This window comes from Rana temporaria, chromosome 4 (assembly GCF_905171775.1).
Source record: "Rana temporaria chromosome 4, aRanTem1.1, whole genome shotgun sequence".
Lineage (NCBI taxonomy): Eukaryota > Metazoa > Chordata > Amphibia > Anura > Ranidae > Rana > Rana temporaria.
This window is the reverse complement of record NC_053492.1, coordinates 316,009,426-316,026,378: the sequence shown is the minus strand read 5'-3', so window position 1 is coordinate 316,026,378 and position 16,953 is coordinate 316,009,426. Positions and strand designations below refer to the sequence as shown.

The 16,953-nt window shown below is 43.6% G+C and overlaps 1 protein-coding gene across 3 annotated transcripts in view; it reads right to left on the bottom strand.

Annotated features, from left to right (window-relative positions):
- The window catches only part of LOC120937413 (deleted in malignant brain tumors 1 protein-like), a 116,933-nt gene that overhangs the window by 87,884 nt on the left and 12,096 nt on the right, over nucleotides 1–16,953 (bottom strand). For 2 of the 3 annotated variants that reach the window (XM_040350629.1, XM_040350630.1), the window contains exon 3: nucleotides 4,854–5,159. The exons of the other annotated variant lie outside the window; for it this stretch is intronic. In XM_040350629.1, coding sequence (XP_040206563.1) covers nucleotides 4,854–5,159 — 306 coding nt within the window. The remainder of the gene's footprint in view (nucleotides 1–4,853; nucleotides 5,160–16,953) is intronic. 3 annotated transcript variants of the gene reach the window in all.

The window sequence follows — 16,953 nt, the reverse complement described above, 5'->3', positions numbered from 1 at the left end:
CAGCATTTTTTCAATAACATAAGCACTTTGGGCCAGATTCACGTAGCCCGGGCGCAGCGTAACGTAACCGATTTAGGTTACACCGCCGCAAATTTTCTGTCTAAGTGCCCGATCCACAAAGCACTTACCTGGAAATTTGCGGCGGTGTATCCTAAATCCGTCCGGCGCAAGGCGGGCCAATTCAAATGGGGCGGGTACCATTTAAATTAGGCGCGCTCCCGCGCCGGACGTACTGCGCATGCTCCCGACGCAAATTTCCCAACGTGCTTTGCGCAAAATTACGATGCGCCGACGTTTTGTGAATCGCAACTTGAAAAAAAGACTTGCGCCGGGAAAAAAATGTTTTAAAAAAAAAATCAAAAGCGACGCGGGAAAGACGGGTATACTTTTACATGGTGTAGTAATTTTACACTTTGTAAAAGGTGCCCTATCTTTGCGACGGCAAACTAACACTGGTGGACCGCCGTAACTGCTAATTTGCATACCCGACGCTGGTTTACGACGCAAACTCTCCCCAGCGGCGGCCGCGGTACTGCATCCTGTCGGATCTTAGGGATATCTATGCACAACTGATTCTATGAGTCAGTCGCATAGATAGAAACAGGGATACGACGGCGTATCAGCAGATACGCCGTCGTATCCCTTTTGTGAATCTGGCCCTTTGGTCCTAGATGCACCCAATCCGTATTATGCAAACAAAGCAGGACTTTATGACATTGGCTGAGAAAATGTCTACATTTATTTATACACTTTGGTGGTAAATACATTATTAGTCTTCATATGTGATTAAAGGCTACATTATCTCTATAGGTTTATAGGGCCAGATTCAGGAATAATTACGGTGGCGTAACGTATCCCCTTTACGTTACGCCGCCACAAGCACTTGCCTGTAAACAAAGCACTTGCCTGTAAACTTGCGGCGGCGTATCGTAAAGCCGTCCGGCGCAAGCCCGCCTAATTCAAATTGGGCGTGTACTATTGGGCGTTCCCGCGCCGAACGTTCTGCGCATGCTCCGTTAGGAAATTTCCCGCCGTGCTTTGCGTGAAATTACGGCTCCCGACGTGTTCTTTGAACGGCAACGTGCGTAACGTACTTTCGTATTTCCCGGACGTCTTACGCAAAAAGAAAAATAATTGAAATTCGACGTGGAAACGACGGCCATACTTTAACATGGCTGTTCTAAATCTAAGCCATGAAATAGCAGGCTTAAGATTGCAACGGGAAAAACCGACTAGCGACGACGTAAGAGAATGCGACGAACACGCGTACCTTCGTGGATCGCCGTAAACAGCTAATTTGCATACCCGACGCTGGAAAACGATGCAAACTCCACCCAGCGGCCGCCGGAGAATTACACCTACGATCCGAAGGCGTACGAAGCCGTACACCTGTCGGATCTTAGCCAAAAGCCGTCGTATCATTGTTTGTGAATTACAAATAAAGATACGACGCGGCAAATTTGAAAGTACGCCGGAGTATCAGCAGATACTCCGGCGTACTTTTTCTGTGAATCTGGCCCATAGTGTACTATGTCATTGCCTGAGGCAAGTAAGCCTGCTTTGTACTTCATTTCATATGTCTCTCGCTATCACTTCCATCATCTGTGTTGATACTCTGTGGCCACTATCAGGTAACGTATTTATCGGCGTATACCGCGCACTATTTTGCCCTGAAAATCAGGGCAAAATCGTGGGTGCGCGGTATACGCCGATACCCGCTTTCCCGCCACGAGTTTGAATACTGCGCCGGCATATACCGAGCGCAGTACACTCGTGTATCTTCGGGCAGTCTCGGCACTTCTCGCGCTGACGTCCTGAGCATACAGGACGTCAGCGCGAGAGTTGCCGAGCCTGCCCGACGATACACGAGTGTACTGCGCTCGGTATATGCCGGCGCAGTATTCAAACTCGGCGCGGAAAAACGAGCGGGGAGGACGCGAGGACACCGCAGAAGGACGCCGGACCCGACGAAGAGGACACCCGAAGCCGCAGACGGACCCCTGACCCGACGAAGAGGACCCCCGGAAGCCGCAGAAGGACCCGTACCCGACGAAGAGGACACCCGAAGCCGCAGACGGACGCCGGACCCGACGAGGCCGCCGATGGATGCCGCGCAAGACACCAAAACTGTAAGTACAAAAAATACTTTTTTTCCACAGGATTCGGGGCAACATTAGGGGTGCGCGGTATACGCAGGAGCGCGTTATACCGCGATAAATACGGTAATATTGTCCTTGGTAGTAGATGGCAATAGACCTGACAATAGACCTGACAGCCATGCATGAAATGAACACTAGAATACTTCTAGCCATTATTTTTCTGAAAATAACAAAAGAACATAGTGAATGTAGAAATTAAAAATAATGTAGCAATGCATGTCATGGATGTGTTTTTTAGCAATTTAAATGTAATTATAAATATATTTTCAAGTTTGGTTATATGTATCATGATTTGATTTCTTTACAACATGTGTTTTTGTCCGAATGCATTTTCGTCCGAATTTTGTGTATTTTCGCTATCGTTTTAACAAACAAAAACGAACGTGCAGAATCCAAAATTCAAAAGATCCGACATAAAAAATGCTTTATTTTCGTTTTCGTTGCTACAACAGTTCGATATAGATAGGAGATTCGACATGATGCTGACAATAGCAATCTGTGTCTATCAAACCTGTGGTCGAATGTGCCTAACCTTAACTCTATTATTCCAAGATTATTCTACAGAAAAGATTCGACATAGAGAGAAAAGATTTGACATTATAGAGACAGTGTTGGGGTAGACCATTCGACATGAATGGCGAAGATTCGAGGAAGCAGCGAAAAACATACAAACGTCAAATCTGTCATTGAAGGCTTATGGTGTCTGTCGAAAGTTCTAAGAAGATTCGACAAGCAGCTAAACTGTACAACGCTGCAATCGTACATTTCCAGGCAAATGCTTGGCCCATAGTCTATAGAAGAATTTGAATGTTGGTTGACTAGTAATAATAATAATAATAATAATAGTAATAATAATTTATAAATATAATTATTACTAGTGTCATACAACATTAGAATTCTTCTATAGCTTGTAGGCGGAACATTCGGCCCGTAAATGTACGATTGCGGTGTCGTACAGTTTAGCTGCTCCGTCAAACCTTCTTAGAACATTTGACGGACACCATAAGCCTTCAATGACAGATTCGACCTTAATACATTCGGATTTACGGACAAATGCATTTTTTAACGAAACAAAATAAATAAAAACTAATTTTGGGAGTAACTAAATACATTTATTTTTTGGATGAAAACAAAATTCCGAAAAATAGCTTTCTCCATAGACAAACAATCAGTGCATGTTCAATGGATTTAAAGATTGAAGGAATGTCTGATGAATGTTTAGGAAAAGTAACATTCAGCTTTTTCTTACATTGGGTGAATGTTACAGTATAAATTAACTGATGTTGCCATTAGTCAAAGAATTATTTTTTTTACTGGTGGAATCCTGGCCAAATGTCCACCTATTTGGCCTAGCACAGGAGTGAATGTTCATCAAAGAGGTGAATATAGAGTGAAATGACCATCAAATCATTGATAAATATACCCCACATCGAGTCAATGCAGATCATGAGTGGCTGCATGAATTTCCCATGTCAAAGAGCTTTTCAGGTAGTTAGACTATAATTCGTATGGCCACTTTAAAATTAAGTTAGCATCTCCCAAATTTCTGTCACCACAATTTCACATTAGTTCAAACTCTTGCACTTACTATGGCCCAGATTCTTAAAGGACTTACGACGGCGCAGCGCCATGTACGCCATCGTAAGTCCTAATCTGACCCGTCGTATCTTTGCGACTGATTCTTAGAATCAGTTACGCATAGATATCCATTAGATCCGACAGGCGTAAGTCTCTTACGCCGTCGGATCTAAACTGCAATTTTTTAGGTGGCGCTTCCGTCGAATTCCGCATTGAGTATGCAAATTAGCTAGATACGCAAATTCCCGAACGTACACGCGGCCGCCGCAGTAAAGTTACAACATTTACGTTAGGCTTTTCCCGGCGTAAAGTTGCCCCTGCTATATGAGGCGCAGCCAATGTTAAGTATGGCCGTCGTTCCCGCGTCGAAATTTTAAAAAGTTACGTTGTTTGCGTAAGTCGTCCGTGAATGGGGCTGGACGTCATTTACGTTCACGTCGAAACCAATGACGTCCTTGCGACGTCATTTAGAGCAATGCACACTGGGATATTTTACGGACGGCGCATGCGCAGTTCGTTCGGCGCGGGGACGCGCTTCATTTAAATGATACACGCCCCCTACCCGACAAATTAGAATTCCGCCGGGTGATTTACGCTACGCCGCCACAACTTGACAGGCAAGTGCTTTGTGAATAAAGCACTTGCCTGAAAAACTTGCGGCGGCGTAACGTAAATCGGATACGTTACGCCGCCGCAGAGATACGCCCAGTGTACAAGAATCTGGGCCTATGTGTTTTTAGCTAAGGGAATTTATTTGTACACCTTTAATTGAAAATACCTTGTTCTCTCACTTACAAAAATGGCCTGTTTGTGCAGATGTATGAAATACATACTTGGAGGGTAATTTGTTTCCAATCATGTTTGATAACAGGGTTTGTTTTCAATGTTTAGAGAATTTGACCTTCAAATATGAAGTATGTGACGGACATATACTCGGGAAATACGAATGTCATGAATCATCAAATTATGCTGTGTGTTCAAGTGTAAGGGTAGCATGAATTTTACAGTGCAGCCTGTAACATACTGTACATATCAGTAATAAAAAAAAATACACTATAAAGCATGTCTCTTTGCCTACTAAAACCTTGTTGTGTTAAAAGAGCAACAATCGTATACCTGAGCAGATGACACTTGCGTCTTCATTGTGTCCACAGTTATGGGAGCCCCATCCAAGATGACTACATTGGTAAAGGTACTGCTCATTTCCAACACACCGCACATCATCAAGAAGAATACTCCCATTACCCGGTCCAAAATAAGCAGACATTAGAGCTGCAACACCAAACCCACATTTCAGCTGTCGACACACGACATGGGCATTATTGATTTCCCATATGTCATCACATACTGTTCCCCACTCTGTTCCATTATATATTTCCACACGTCCGGCACATCTGTCCAAGCCACCCACTAGTCGGATTTCTAAATAATACAAAATATTTTTAGGTTAGGACATTTATTGAAGTTTATTATAATATATAAGTGTACTATAGAAGTGTACTGTACTTAAAGAGTAATTCTTTATAGAATTTTCATATTTACAAGCTTCCTCTTACATATTTTAGTGGCTTTGGACAAATAATCTCTCTCGGTACATTTCAAGATAAAATATTAGACAAATATGAAGTGCATTGATTTTGTTGAGTTTGTTGACACATGGGGATGATTTACTAAAGAAGTAGATAATATTTACTCAATAAAATGAGCGTTCCCTTATCTTAGTACCGTATTTATCGGCGTATAACACACACAGGCGTATAACATGCACCCTAACTTTAAGAGGGAAGTTTCAGGGAAAAAACTTACCACAGCCCCCTGCGTATAACACCCAGGCACAGTTTACCGTCTTTTTTCAGGGTAAAAAAGTGAGTGTTATATGCCAATAAATACAGTAAATTAAGCACATTTTTGTTTAGTTTAATGCCCAATCATGGGCATTAAATAAAACAAAAAAGGAACAGTAATACATAACTGTTTTGTGGCACTGAAAAGCAGGGTGCAGAAGCTGCATATGCAGCAAGCAAAACTGGTTGCTTGCATGTACATATTGTATATAACAAATTATACAGCTACAGGGTTTTAAACCTGGTAACACATATTAAGATTATTCCTAATGTATATACACCCTCCTTCTTATACGGTATACACATGTATTAAAAAAGAAAGTGTAGTACATACTGTACAGATATGGTAGCTACCCCAGACATTGTATTTTGACAGTGGGACCTGCCAACAAACATTTTCAATCATGACTGTTCAACAAAAGTTGATCAAAAACATTTTGAGCAAGGATTGCCACACTCTTAAAATATGTGGCTGGTCCCTGTAGAACCAGACAAATTTATACCAGGTCAGCTTTACTGTTCCCAAGCCTTGGTATATACAATACATCGACTTGAGTTCCGCCAACACAAAATGACTAGGAAGAGGCTACAGTACTGCCTAGAAACATGCTGAAAGCCCTGCTCAGTTAGATAGAAAGGGATCTTGGAAAAAAATTGTGTATCTGAGTGCTGAGCGCTACAACCAGCTTCTCTCCTTTCTCTCACTGCAGGCTCACAGGGAGGATCTGTGTGAAACCAGTTCTTGCTCTCCACCTCCCCTCTCCTGGCAGAGAGCTTGAGCCACTGGGGGAGCAAAAGAGCTTGAGCCAATCAAGGAACAGGAGAGTCTGAGCCGATTGGAGCATGAGAAAGAAAACCTGCTGTATTGCAGTGGACACTAGGAAGTGTATTTCCTTAAAGAGAACAGCACAATACCATTGAATGGCAGTGGGATGGACTCCAAACTGCAGAAGAAGACAAGAGTCTGGACTTTTTTCCCAGGTGGGGGGGAGAGACTACATTATTCTTGTGAAGGGATGCCATGCTGAGAGGACTTGCTATGGGACAAGCAGCTGCCTCAGAGGAAAAGAGCACTACACAGAGAGGTCTTGCTGCCGGAGTCTGATTGACTACATCTGAGGGGAGATAGTCCTCCTGCTGCAGCTTACCAGAGACTGTGCAAGTGTGTACCAGAGCCAGGGAAGAACACACATTTAACCCCTTGCTACACTCTGCTCTGCATAGACTGCCCCTCACCTAGTAGATTGAAGCTTTACATCCACATCCACTTAAAGAGACAGACTTTTGTGCACCACCAACAAAGGGTCCCATCGCAAGCTGGCCAACATTAGTATTAAGTTAAGGCACCAGGTACAACTTACAGATATCCATATCTGGGGATATATTAATAGAGTACACTCAAGAACATTATTATTGAGTTAGATGGGTCTAATCAGCTCAAAAGGTGTTAGTCTGGTTAAAATGTGGTTTAACACTGTCGTTATACAGTTGTAGGCCTTCCAGTTATAGCACAGTTTTCAATTAATTCAGTTCTGTAACTTTCCAGTGTTTATTTTCTTCATAGTGTTTATTTGCTTCATATCAAGTCTTGTGCTGTTACCTGCTTCGAAACAATAACCTACTTTCTGGTAGTCTGGGTCTAATTGTTTGTGCATTGCTACATTGTTGTGAATCCCTAACACTTAAGTTGTTCAGGTGTACATGGTCCTTTACCTCTAACTGGGTGTGTCAGTGGAGACCAAGCTGTTTTAAGAGTTGTGGCAGAACAGAGGACCCAGCAACATCAGTGGCTTCTGGAAGGGTAAGCACTACAATTTTTTATATACATATATATATCACTCAGAATAATAGAAGTCAGCACTCCTGGCTCCTCCTCTTCTCGAGTTCCCCCCACGGTGACCCTCATTCGCTGGGGGGAATTGTGCGGCCATGCTCCCGAGTCCTGCTGCTGCATCCATTGACACAGACAGCAGGACTTGGACCCGCCCCCGGCTACCATGTCACTGGCTTTGATTGACAACAGCGGGAGCCAATGCTCCTGCTGCTATCAATCCAGCCAATGAGAACCAGAGACAGTGGCTGGAGCTGCTCTGCTCGTCCACGTCTGCTATAGGATGGAAAAAAAGGTAAAACAATATATATTTTTTAATAATAAAAAATTAAAGGTATACCCAAGCACATAAAATCCCCAGCCAACATTTTTTTGAGGCCCCCTACCCCCACATATATACGCACGCACAAATGTAAACGCACGTGTTGTGGCACCTCTGCATGAAAACTTTCGATACACATGTTACATATTGCCCCGCATGCTAGAGTGAGAGCAATATTTCTACATTTCTAAATATTTAAAGTCTCGACTATGGAAAATATAGGGTACTGAAATGTGTAGCCATGTCACGGGTGCACGCACATTTAAGGTTTGACATGTTGGGTATCTATTTACTTGGTGCAACCTCATATTTCAGATTTTACTAATACATTTGGAAATGTATTATGTCTGGGTGCCTTAAAATTCACTTTAGTGTATGTTTACCTTTTTACCTTTGCAGTAATATCGTGTGACCTAAAAAAAAAACACTATTTTATTCTATAGGGTGTCTGCTTTCAGAAATCCTTTTATCCATGTGTGCAAAAATCTCAAACATTACCCTGGCAGCAAAATGGTTAAAAGTATGAGCTTGCTTAGGGGAAGAAAGAGCACAGTGATGACCCATTCAATTGTGAACATCATAGTTGCCAACATTCCAAAAAAAAAAAAAACAGGGATGTCTGTGCATCCAGCAAGCCATTGTAGCAGAAAATGTACTTTAAGGCCCCATACACACGACCAAACATGTCTGCTGAAACTGGTCCGCGGGCCGGTTTCAGCAGACATGTTCGGTCGTGTGTAGGCCCGAGCGGACAGGATTCCAGCAAACATTTGCCCGCCGGGCCTTTTCCCAGCGGACAAATATTCCTGGACTTGTTTTAAAACAGTCCGCTGGAATCCTGCCCGCTCGGACATGTTCGGTCGTCTGTACAGACCTACCGTACATGTCCGAGCGCCCGCCATCCCTCGCATGAGTCGAATGACTTCGACGCATGCGTGGAAGCATTTAACTGGCAGGCCCGCCTACGTCGCCGCGGACACGCCCAGCGTATTGTTTACGCCCGGATTTCTGTACGATGGTTAGTACAGCCATCGTACAGAAATCCCCGGCCAGACATGTACGGTGAAAACGGTCCGGCGGACCGCTTTCATCGTACATGTTTGGTCGTCTGTACACGGCCTAACTTAGAGGCAGGACATCAATTTAAAATGTGCGTGGTTCTATAAGAGACATATAAGAGGCTTAATCTTAAAGTGGTTCTAAAGGCGGAAGGTATTTTAACATGCATATAGGTAAAAATCCATCTGTGTTCAGCAACCCCCCCCCCCCCCAAATCCTAATCTGAGCCCCCTCTGATCCAGCGATGTGCACGATAACCTCGGCTGTCCCAGGACTCTCCCTCCTCATTGGCTGAGACAGCAGCACAATGAGGCGAGAGCAGAGGGGTGACGATCCTTGGCTCTATATGTCTTATGGACACATAGAGCAGTGGCTCAGGAGCAAGCATGCAAGCAGCTTTCTCAGGGGGGCACTGCTTCAGAGGAAGGAGCCCGAAGCACCGCCAGGGGACCCGAAAAGAAGAGTATCAGAGCTGCTCTGTGCAAAACCACTGCACAGAGTAGGTAAGTATAACATGTTTGTTATTTAAAAAAAATTAAAATAAGCCTTAATATCATGTTAACTTACTGTTCAATCTTTAATAATGAAATACATTTAACACAAGCACGCCTATTTATGTAGATTTCAGACATTGTGTCAAATGGAAGGTGACGCCTGGAATGTATGACGTATCCGTCATTGCGCTTCACCTGATTCCGGACAGTGCGTCAACTCAAAGTTGACACCTGGAATGCATAACTTATCTGTCACTGCGCTTCACCAGCCGGAAGCAGGAACAATTTTTTTTTTATGTTTACATCCAGGGTGAGTAACAAGAGACAAAGGAATTTTCTCATAAACTACACACCCCAGACGTCTATCACAAAAGATGTAACAAATTGCTAAAGGTTCCTTGGGATTACACTAATAAGATATATAGAAGGCAAAAACAAGGTTGTGCAATTCTATAACCATATAATCTTAACAAAAAGCATTTAAAAAAAACAGAATATAAAAATAAACACAAGACCAACAGTCACGCTTTTGGGAATTGGACAAAATTTGATAATTCATTATTAAGAAGATAATAAAAGCAACATCAAACAAGTGAAGTCACCCCCACCTAGTCGACATTTGTAAATCATTTTATGCTATATGAACATGATAGAACAATGTTGGCTAAAAATGTAATTTAATTATAAAAAAACAACATCAAAATGAACCATTATTAATAAAACAGTTCACGTCCCAATCCACATTAAATCCATTAGGAACATAACATTTCATATGAATGAGAGCAGGTAAAGTGTGAACACTGGAAATTTACCAATGAACTTGCTTGACAGCTCAGTATAAATGAATGGATTTACTTGCAAATAAACTGAAAAAAAACCCTGTAAAATGTAAAAAATAAATATTAAACGTCCCTTCCAATTTGTTTCCTATTTTATACTGTATTTTCCTTGTCGCTGGAGACTCTTCACTTAATTGTAGAAAAAGTCTTAAAATAGCACCTTGAAACATAAACTAACACAAACAAGTCCCAGTGTTAAATTTGAAACAGTTGCTATTTTTTTATTATCATTACAAGGAATGGGCTGAACGACCCCCTGTTTAGTTTGCACCAGAACTTTTGAACATCACAAAAGTTTGAAACCAAATAATGAACCTCATTGAAGCCTATGGGAGCCGAACTGAAAAAATCAAAAGTGCCCATTTTGAAGGCTTATATGCAAGTTATTGGGCATACAATGGTTTCGGGGTCCAGGAACTGCCCTGGGGGACATGTATCAATGAAGAAAATGTTTGTGAAAAACTTAATCAAATGAGCAGTGATTTATTGATGCTTAAAGTGAAAGCATAAAAATGAAAAATTCCTTTCAATATAGTCGTGCATGGAGGTTCCCCTTAGGCTACCTGTAAAGTGTATAGAAGCTACTGCAGCAATAATTGCATTTATAAAGCCAAAAAAATACATTTTCCCTGCAAGCTTTCTTTACTTTGTAAGAAACTTGCAGAGCTAGTCTGTATGATGAGGCCACAATAGTGCACTGGGAACTGGGATTAGTGATTACTTGGATAATTTCTGGTGTCTCTTCAACAGACTTTGGATAGAAGTAACAGGTGTGGAGAAACTGGTCTTTGGGTGTTGGTGGCGCCTTCACACAGTAACTCTAAAGAGGTACTCTTAGGGCCCTTTCACACGGGGCGGATCAGTAATGATCCGCTCCGTGTGTCTGCAAAGCTCAGCGGGGATCCTCCGTAAAATCCCCGCTGAGCTGGCAGCTGACAGGGCGGTCCCCGCACACTGTGCAGGGACCGTCCTTTCTTTCCTCCGCTCTCCCCTATGGGGGATCGGATGAACACGCACCGTATGTCCGTGTTCATGCGATCCGGCAGACGGAAGAAAAATAGGATTTCTTCCGTCCGCAAATGCGGATCTTTGCGGAGGCGGACAAATTACGTACGTGTGAAAGGGCCCTAAATGAAAGCAAGAATTGACCTTGCTGTAAAAAATGTAAATGATTTTCACCTGTCAAACAGGTGTGGAAAAATTGGTCTTTGAGTGTTAATTCTGCCCAAGAAACCTAGACCAAAAAAATTCTTACAGGTAAATTCAACACTTACAACTAGCGTTGTGGGTGTTGATTTCATCTGGAAGTCCTACAGAGATTCCACATCCCCAAAATACTTAATCAGCTACATCGGCATCAGGGGCTCCATAGCTGCTTGTAATCCAGCACTGATTCATGTTGATAAATGTCAGACGGTCCACAGTAACAAAACATCAGTAACAAAGTTCGTAACAGAGTCAGTAACAAAACATCCATTTATAAGCAGCACTGAATGCCCATCTGCAAAGCACACTGGATGCAGGGCAGCCCAACAGTTCAATTGCATACTGGGCAAGTTATAACCAGTGGTCTGTTCTCATGACCCAGTAAGCCAGTGGATCGTCGACTTGAAAGCTCTCCATCTCTGTTTTCGCCCATAGATAATCATCCACCATGCTGACAGCTAGGGGTGCAACGGATCGTCATTGATCCGTGATCCGCACGGATCAACCTATTCGGATCGGTACACATGTGATCCGTATGATCCGTACATTGCGAGCTCCCTCAGCCTCCTCTCACTGCAGTACACTGACTGACAAGAAAGGAGGAGGCGCTAGCACTCGGCCAATCAGGATGCAGAACAGAAGCGACGACCCAGAGTTGCCCTGCCTCCAAACCAATCATCGGGCGCGTTACAAGCAGGCAGCGTGTGTTAGTGTTTTGGCCGGAGCCATGTGTGAAGGGAGAAGGAGCGCTGCGGAGCCCGGGGGGGAGGAGGAGGGGGAGGCCGAGTGTTTGTTATTGTATTCCTGGACGGGGGGACGGGGGAGGATGCTATTCGGCATCACCAGCACTGGACGAGGACGAGAGCAGAACACATACGGTAGTTAATACATTGTGAGTATATGACACATTCCTCCCCTCCACACTGTGTCCCCTGTCATCACACACACACACACCCACTATGGGGACACCATCATACCCCACAATAATCACTGACAGGTGAAGCCCTGCTGTGTGTGTCCGATCATATATTTTTTTATAGTTATTTTCAACACAAAACTGAGCTTATGTGCATAAATACAGTGTTTAAAAAACCAACAGACTGTTTAGTTTTAAAAGCAGCAGCAAACCTTACATGCTTAATAATGTGACAGAACACCTCTGATTTCACATTTAGTTAAATGTGAAATCAGAGGTGTTCTGTCACATTAGCAAGCATGTGAGGTCAGCAGGTTTGCTGCTGCTTTTAAAATGTAACATGTAAACAGTCCGTCGGATTTCCAAACACTGTATTTAAGCATATAAACTCCATTTTGTGTTGAAAATAACTATGAAATATAAAACTCTGGTGGGTGTAACAAGATTTTTTTATTTTTTTTGCTGATCCGAAAATGATCCGATCCGTGACTCCTGATCCGAGGATCGATCCGATCCGTGAGTTTTTTGATCCGTTGCACCCCTACTGACAGCCCTGGGTGGCGAGCACTTAAAAAATTGTGAAATGCATAAACTTAGGTGGCCGCTTCTCTCTTGACCAACAGAAGCCTCACAACTACATTTCCATGACACAGTAACCTACCAGAGTTGGGAAAAGCATTAGGTAGATTCATCTTTAGGTTGTCCTCAAGAGACTTCATCTTCTGCACTCTCTGTGGGGACGGGATGAGTTTTGAGACTTTCCCCTTGTAACGGTGGTCAAGGAAAGTTGCCAACCAACAGTGACCCTTTTCCTTTATGCCATGTATTCTTGGGCCCTTTTTCGCAGGCTTTAAAGCATGAGGGAGCCCATGCACTGAACATTTGCAGAGGCATGAGAAGCAGACTCCTCAGGGTCACTGAGGATTATAGTTTCTGGAAGTGCCTCCTCCCAGCCATGTACTACTCCCAAGGTTTTTGTGAATTGAAAACAATCTCTTACTGTTTGACGTATGGCTTAAATGCCTCCAAAACTGCCAAAATCCTCTCCTCTTGTGTGTTCTGTGGCGTAGGAACAATGGTGTCTGCATAAAGTGAACCTTATGAGGAAAGGAAGTCCTCTTCATCCCGCTACTCTACTTCGAGTGCCCTGTCCATAATGCCACTCAGAGTCTGCTCTAGCAGAAACACAACAGGGATTGTGTCACTGATGCATGCATTGTCATTGCTCACCATACTTGTGGCTCCTCAAATAATGACAGTACAGTGCATGCAAGCTTTATCAGCAGCCATTGGCGTGTGAAAAAAAAGCATAGCCGGCCTGAGTCTGTCGTTGTGCCATACTCATACACGTACTCATTGACAGCCCTTTGCTGCATGTTCAGCTGCTGCAGCATTGCCAAAGTTTAGTTCCACCTGGTGGACATGTCACAAATCAGGAAATTATCAGGAATTTACCGGCAGTTAGAATTCTCGCAGAATTTTAGCCAACCGAGCACTGGTTGTGTATGACAGCCTGAAAAGGCTACAGACTCCTCTGGCCTGCTTTAGCAGATCTTACAACTATGGGTACTATTTAGAAAATACTGCACCACCAAATTGAAGACATGTGCCAGGCATGGCACATGTGTCAACTTTCCCTGTCTAAGGGCGGACGGGAGGTTTGTGCCATTATCGCACACCACTGTTCCTGGCTCCAGCTGGCATGGCATGAACCACCTCTGGGCCTGTCCCTGTAGAGCTGCAACAATCTGGTGTGGCTCCTATCCCCTAGACACACCAACTGAGGCACTGCATGGCATCTTTTAGCTTGACTCATTGAATAGCCCCTTGAACGCTTAGGAGCTACTTGTGGTTCATAGGACAATTTAAGGGCATGGAGAAGAAGGAAGAGGAGGAGGAGGGGGTAGAGCTGACAAATTCTGCATCATCACCACTAGCTGTATGGAGACGTGGGGTCACAACAAGCTGCAGCACTGAGCCCTGTCCTGCATCCTTCCGAGTTGTAAGCAGAGTTACCCAGTGTGCTGTGAATTAAATATATCATCCCTGAACATGCTTGCTGGACTATGTGTCAGCAGTAACTTGGACTTTGAAACTGACTGCCTTGCCTAACCATGCCACAACATTGCCTAACATTTGATGGTACAGAGCTGGAATGGCCTTACATGAAAAGAAATAGCAACTGGTAACCTGCCATTGTAGCACAGCACATTCTGCAAATTTACTGAAGGGGGCATAATGCACAGAAGTTGTAGAGCCAGCAGCTTGGACAAGCTTGCATTGGGCACTATGGGCATGTGGGTGGCAGTGACTGTGTTTTTTTTTTGCTGCAGCAGATGGGGCAGAAACATTTTCCAGCTATAGTCTACAGCTAGTGGTTAGGGATGAGCTTTATGTTTGAGCAGAACATGAGTTCAACTCGAACATTGGCTGTTTGCCCGTTCGGCAAACAGCGAACAATTTAGGGTGTTTGCGGCAAATTCGAAAAGCCTCGTAACACACTTTGAAAGTCTATGGGAGAAATCAAAAGTGCTAATTTTAAAGGTTAATATGCAAGTTAATGTGACCCTGCCCCATGACATCACGGGGCAGGGTCACCCGCCCACGTCATAGGGTAACCCCCCGCTTGCCGGAGAAAGTCGGGGGTTACCCAATGACACGGACGGGTGACACCGCGGGACTTGGAGAATGGATTACAACGCTGGAATGTTTTTTTTATTTTTAATAAAGGACTTCTCCCAACTTTGTCTGTGTGGTTTTTAAAATTTTTGACACTTTCTTTTGTGAAATGGCAGGGATGCAATGTACCCCGTTACCAATTCACATGGTGGGTCGGAATCTGGGGGTCCCCTTTGTTAAAAGGGGCTTCCAGATTTCGATAAGCCCCCTTCCCGTAGACCGGGCAACGGTTGTGGGGATGAGGCCCTTGTCCCCATCAACATCCTCCCCATGTTAAAGGGCATGTGGCCTGGTACGGTTCAGGGGGGGGTTCTCTCGTCCCCCCTCTTTTCCTGCAGCCTGCCAGGTTGCGTGCTCAGATAAGTGTCTGGTATGGATTTTTGGGGGGACCCCACGCCATTTTTTTTATTTTGGTGCAGGGTTCCCCTTAAAATCCATACCAGACCTGAAGGGCCTGATATGAAATTTGGGGGGACCCCACACTTTTTTTTCGTTAGGGGTCCCTGCTGTTTTTTTCAAGGACTTTGATCTGTATTGCTGGGACCCGACAATTCATGAATAGCCGCGATTAGTTTTAAAGGACTTTTTTTCCTTTTAGAAATTACATTTTGTGCAGGGACAGTTTTAAACACGGGAAACATGCGCTACTTTCCAGCCATACTATACACACCCCCCAGGTATGAAATTTAAAGGAATATTTCACTTTTATTGTTCCACTTTAAGCATTATTAAAATCACTGCTCCCGAAAAAACTTTAGCTTTTAAAACTTTTTTTTGCATTAATACATATCACCCGGGTCCCCAAACACTTTTTATAACAATAACTTGCATATTAACCTTTAAAATTAGCATTAGATTTCTCCCAGCGAACAGGCGAACACCCGATGTTCGAGTCAAACTTATGTTCAACTCGAACATTGGGCTCATCCCTACTGGTGACCCCCACAATAGGGATAAAACTTTTCCATGTAAGGGATTTTAGTGAGACATGTGGCCATACTCTAAAATTAGAAGAAAAGCGTTTTAACCTTAAACTGGGTAGAGGGTTCTTTACTGTAAGAGCAGTTAGGATGTGGAATTCCCTTCCAGAGGCAGTATTTTTAGCGGGGAGCATCGATAATTTTGATAATTTCTTTGCAAATACAACGCACAGATATGGGATATGGTAGTGACATAAAAGCTCACACACGCAGTCATGTTGAACTTCAAAAATTATCTTTATTTAACCTTCCTAACTATGTAGCTTGTTTTAGTCCCTTTGAAAAATCTCAGCATATTCAATCAGTTTGGACATGCCATATTTTTGTACAATTCAGAGAAATAGGTAGTCACTTGTTAACCTGGTTCAAATCATAAAAATGAAATACAGAAAAAATGAGTACTTTTCTCACCACCAATTTTTAACACATTTTAAAATAGCAAATGCAAAAATGTTGATGTTTGCTGAAAAGTTTACTATAGTATACACTTTTGCTAGTTTAATAGTGCATTTATTTATAAAGGCCTAAACCAGTGTTTCTCTTGTTTGGGTTTACCAGACCATTGCCCAGTTTGCTCTTAATGAGTGTCATGGGGTGCCATGGTGTGGATGGGCTGGCTCCCAGCACTATAACAACCGATGACACTCTAGGGTAGGATTCATGGCATCATTCCTTCCTATGGTGTTGGCAGCCGACCTACCCACACCATGGAAACACATGATGCTGATCAAGGGTAGGCAGCATGCAGGATCACCCCCAGAATTCAAGGGAGGACAGAAACCTGCCTCCTCCAGATCTGCTCCACCTGCCTTTCTGTGCTCTGTTGATGCCATTGGGGGCCCCTGTGATGGGGCAAGGGACTGCATGATTTGGGGGGTTATGTGATGGGAGACTGTGTGATTGGGGGAGCTCTGTGATGAAGGGACTCTATAATGGGGCTCCATGATGGAGGGCACTTTGATAGGGGGACTCAGATGTGATGAGAGGACTCTGTAATGGGGGACTCAGTGGTGATGGTGGGACTGTGTGGTGATGGGCCTCTTATG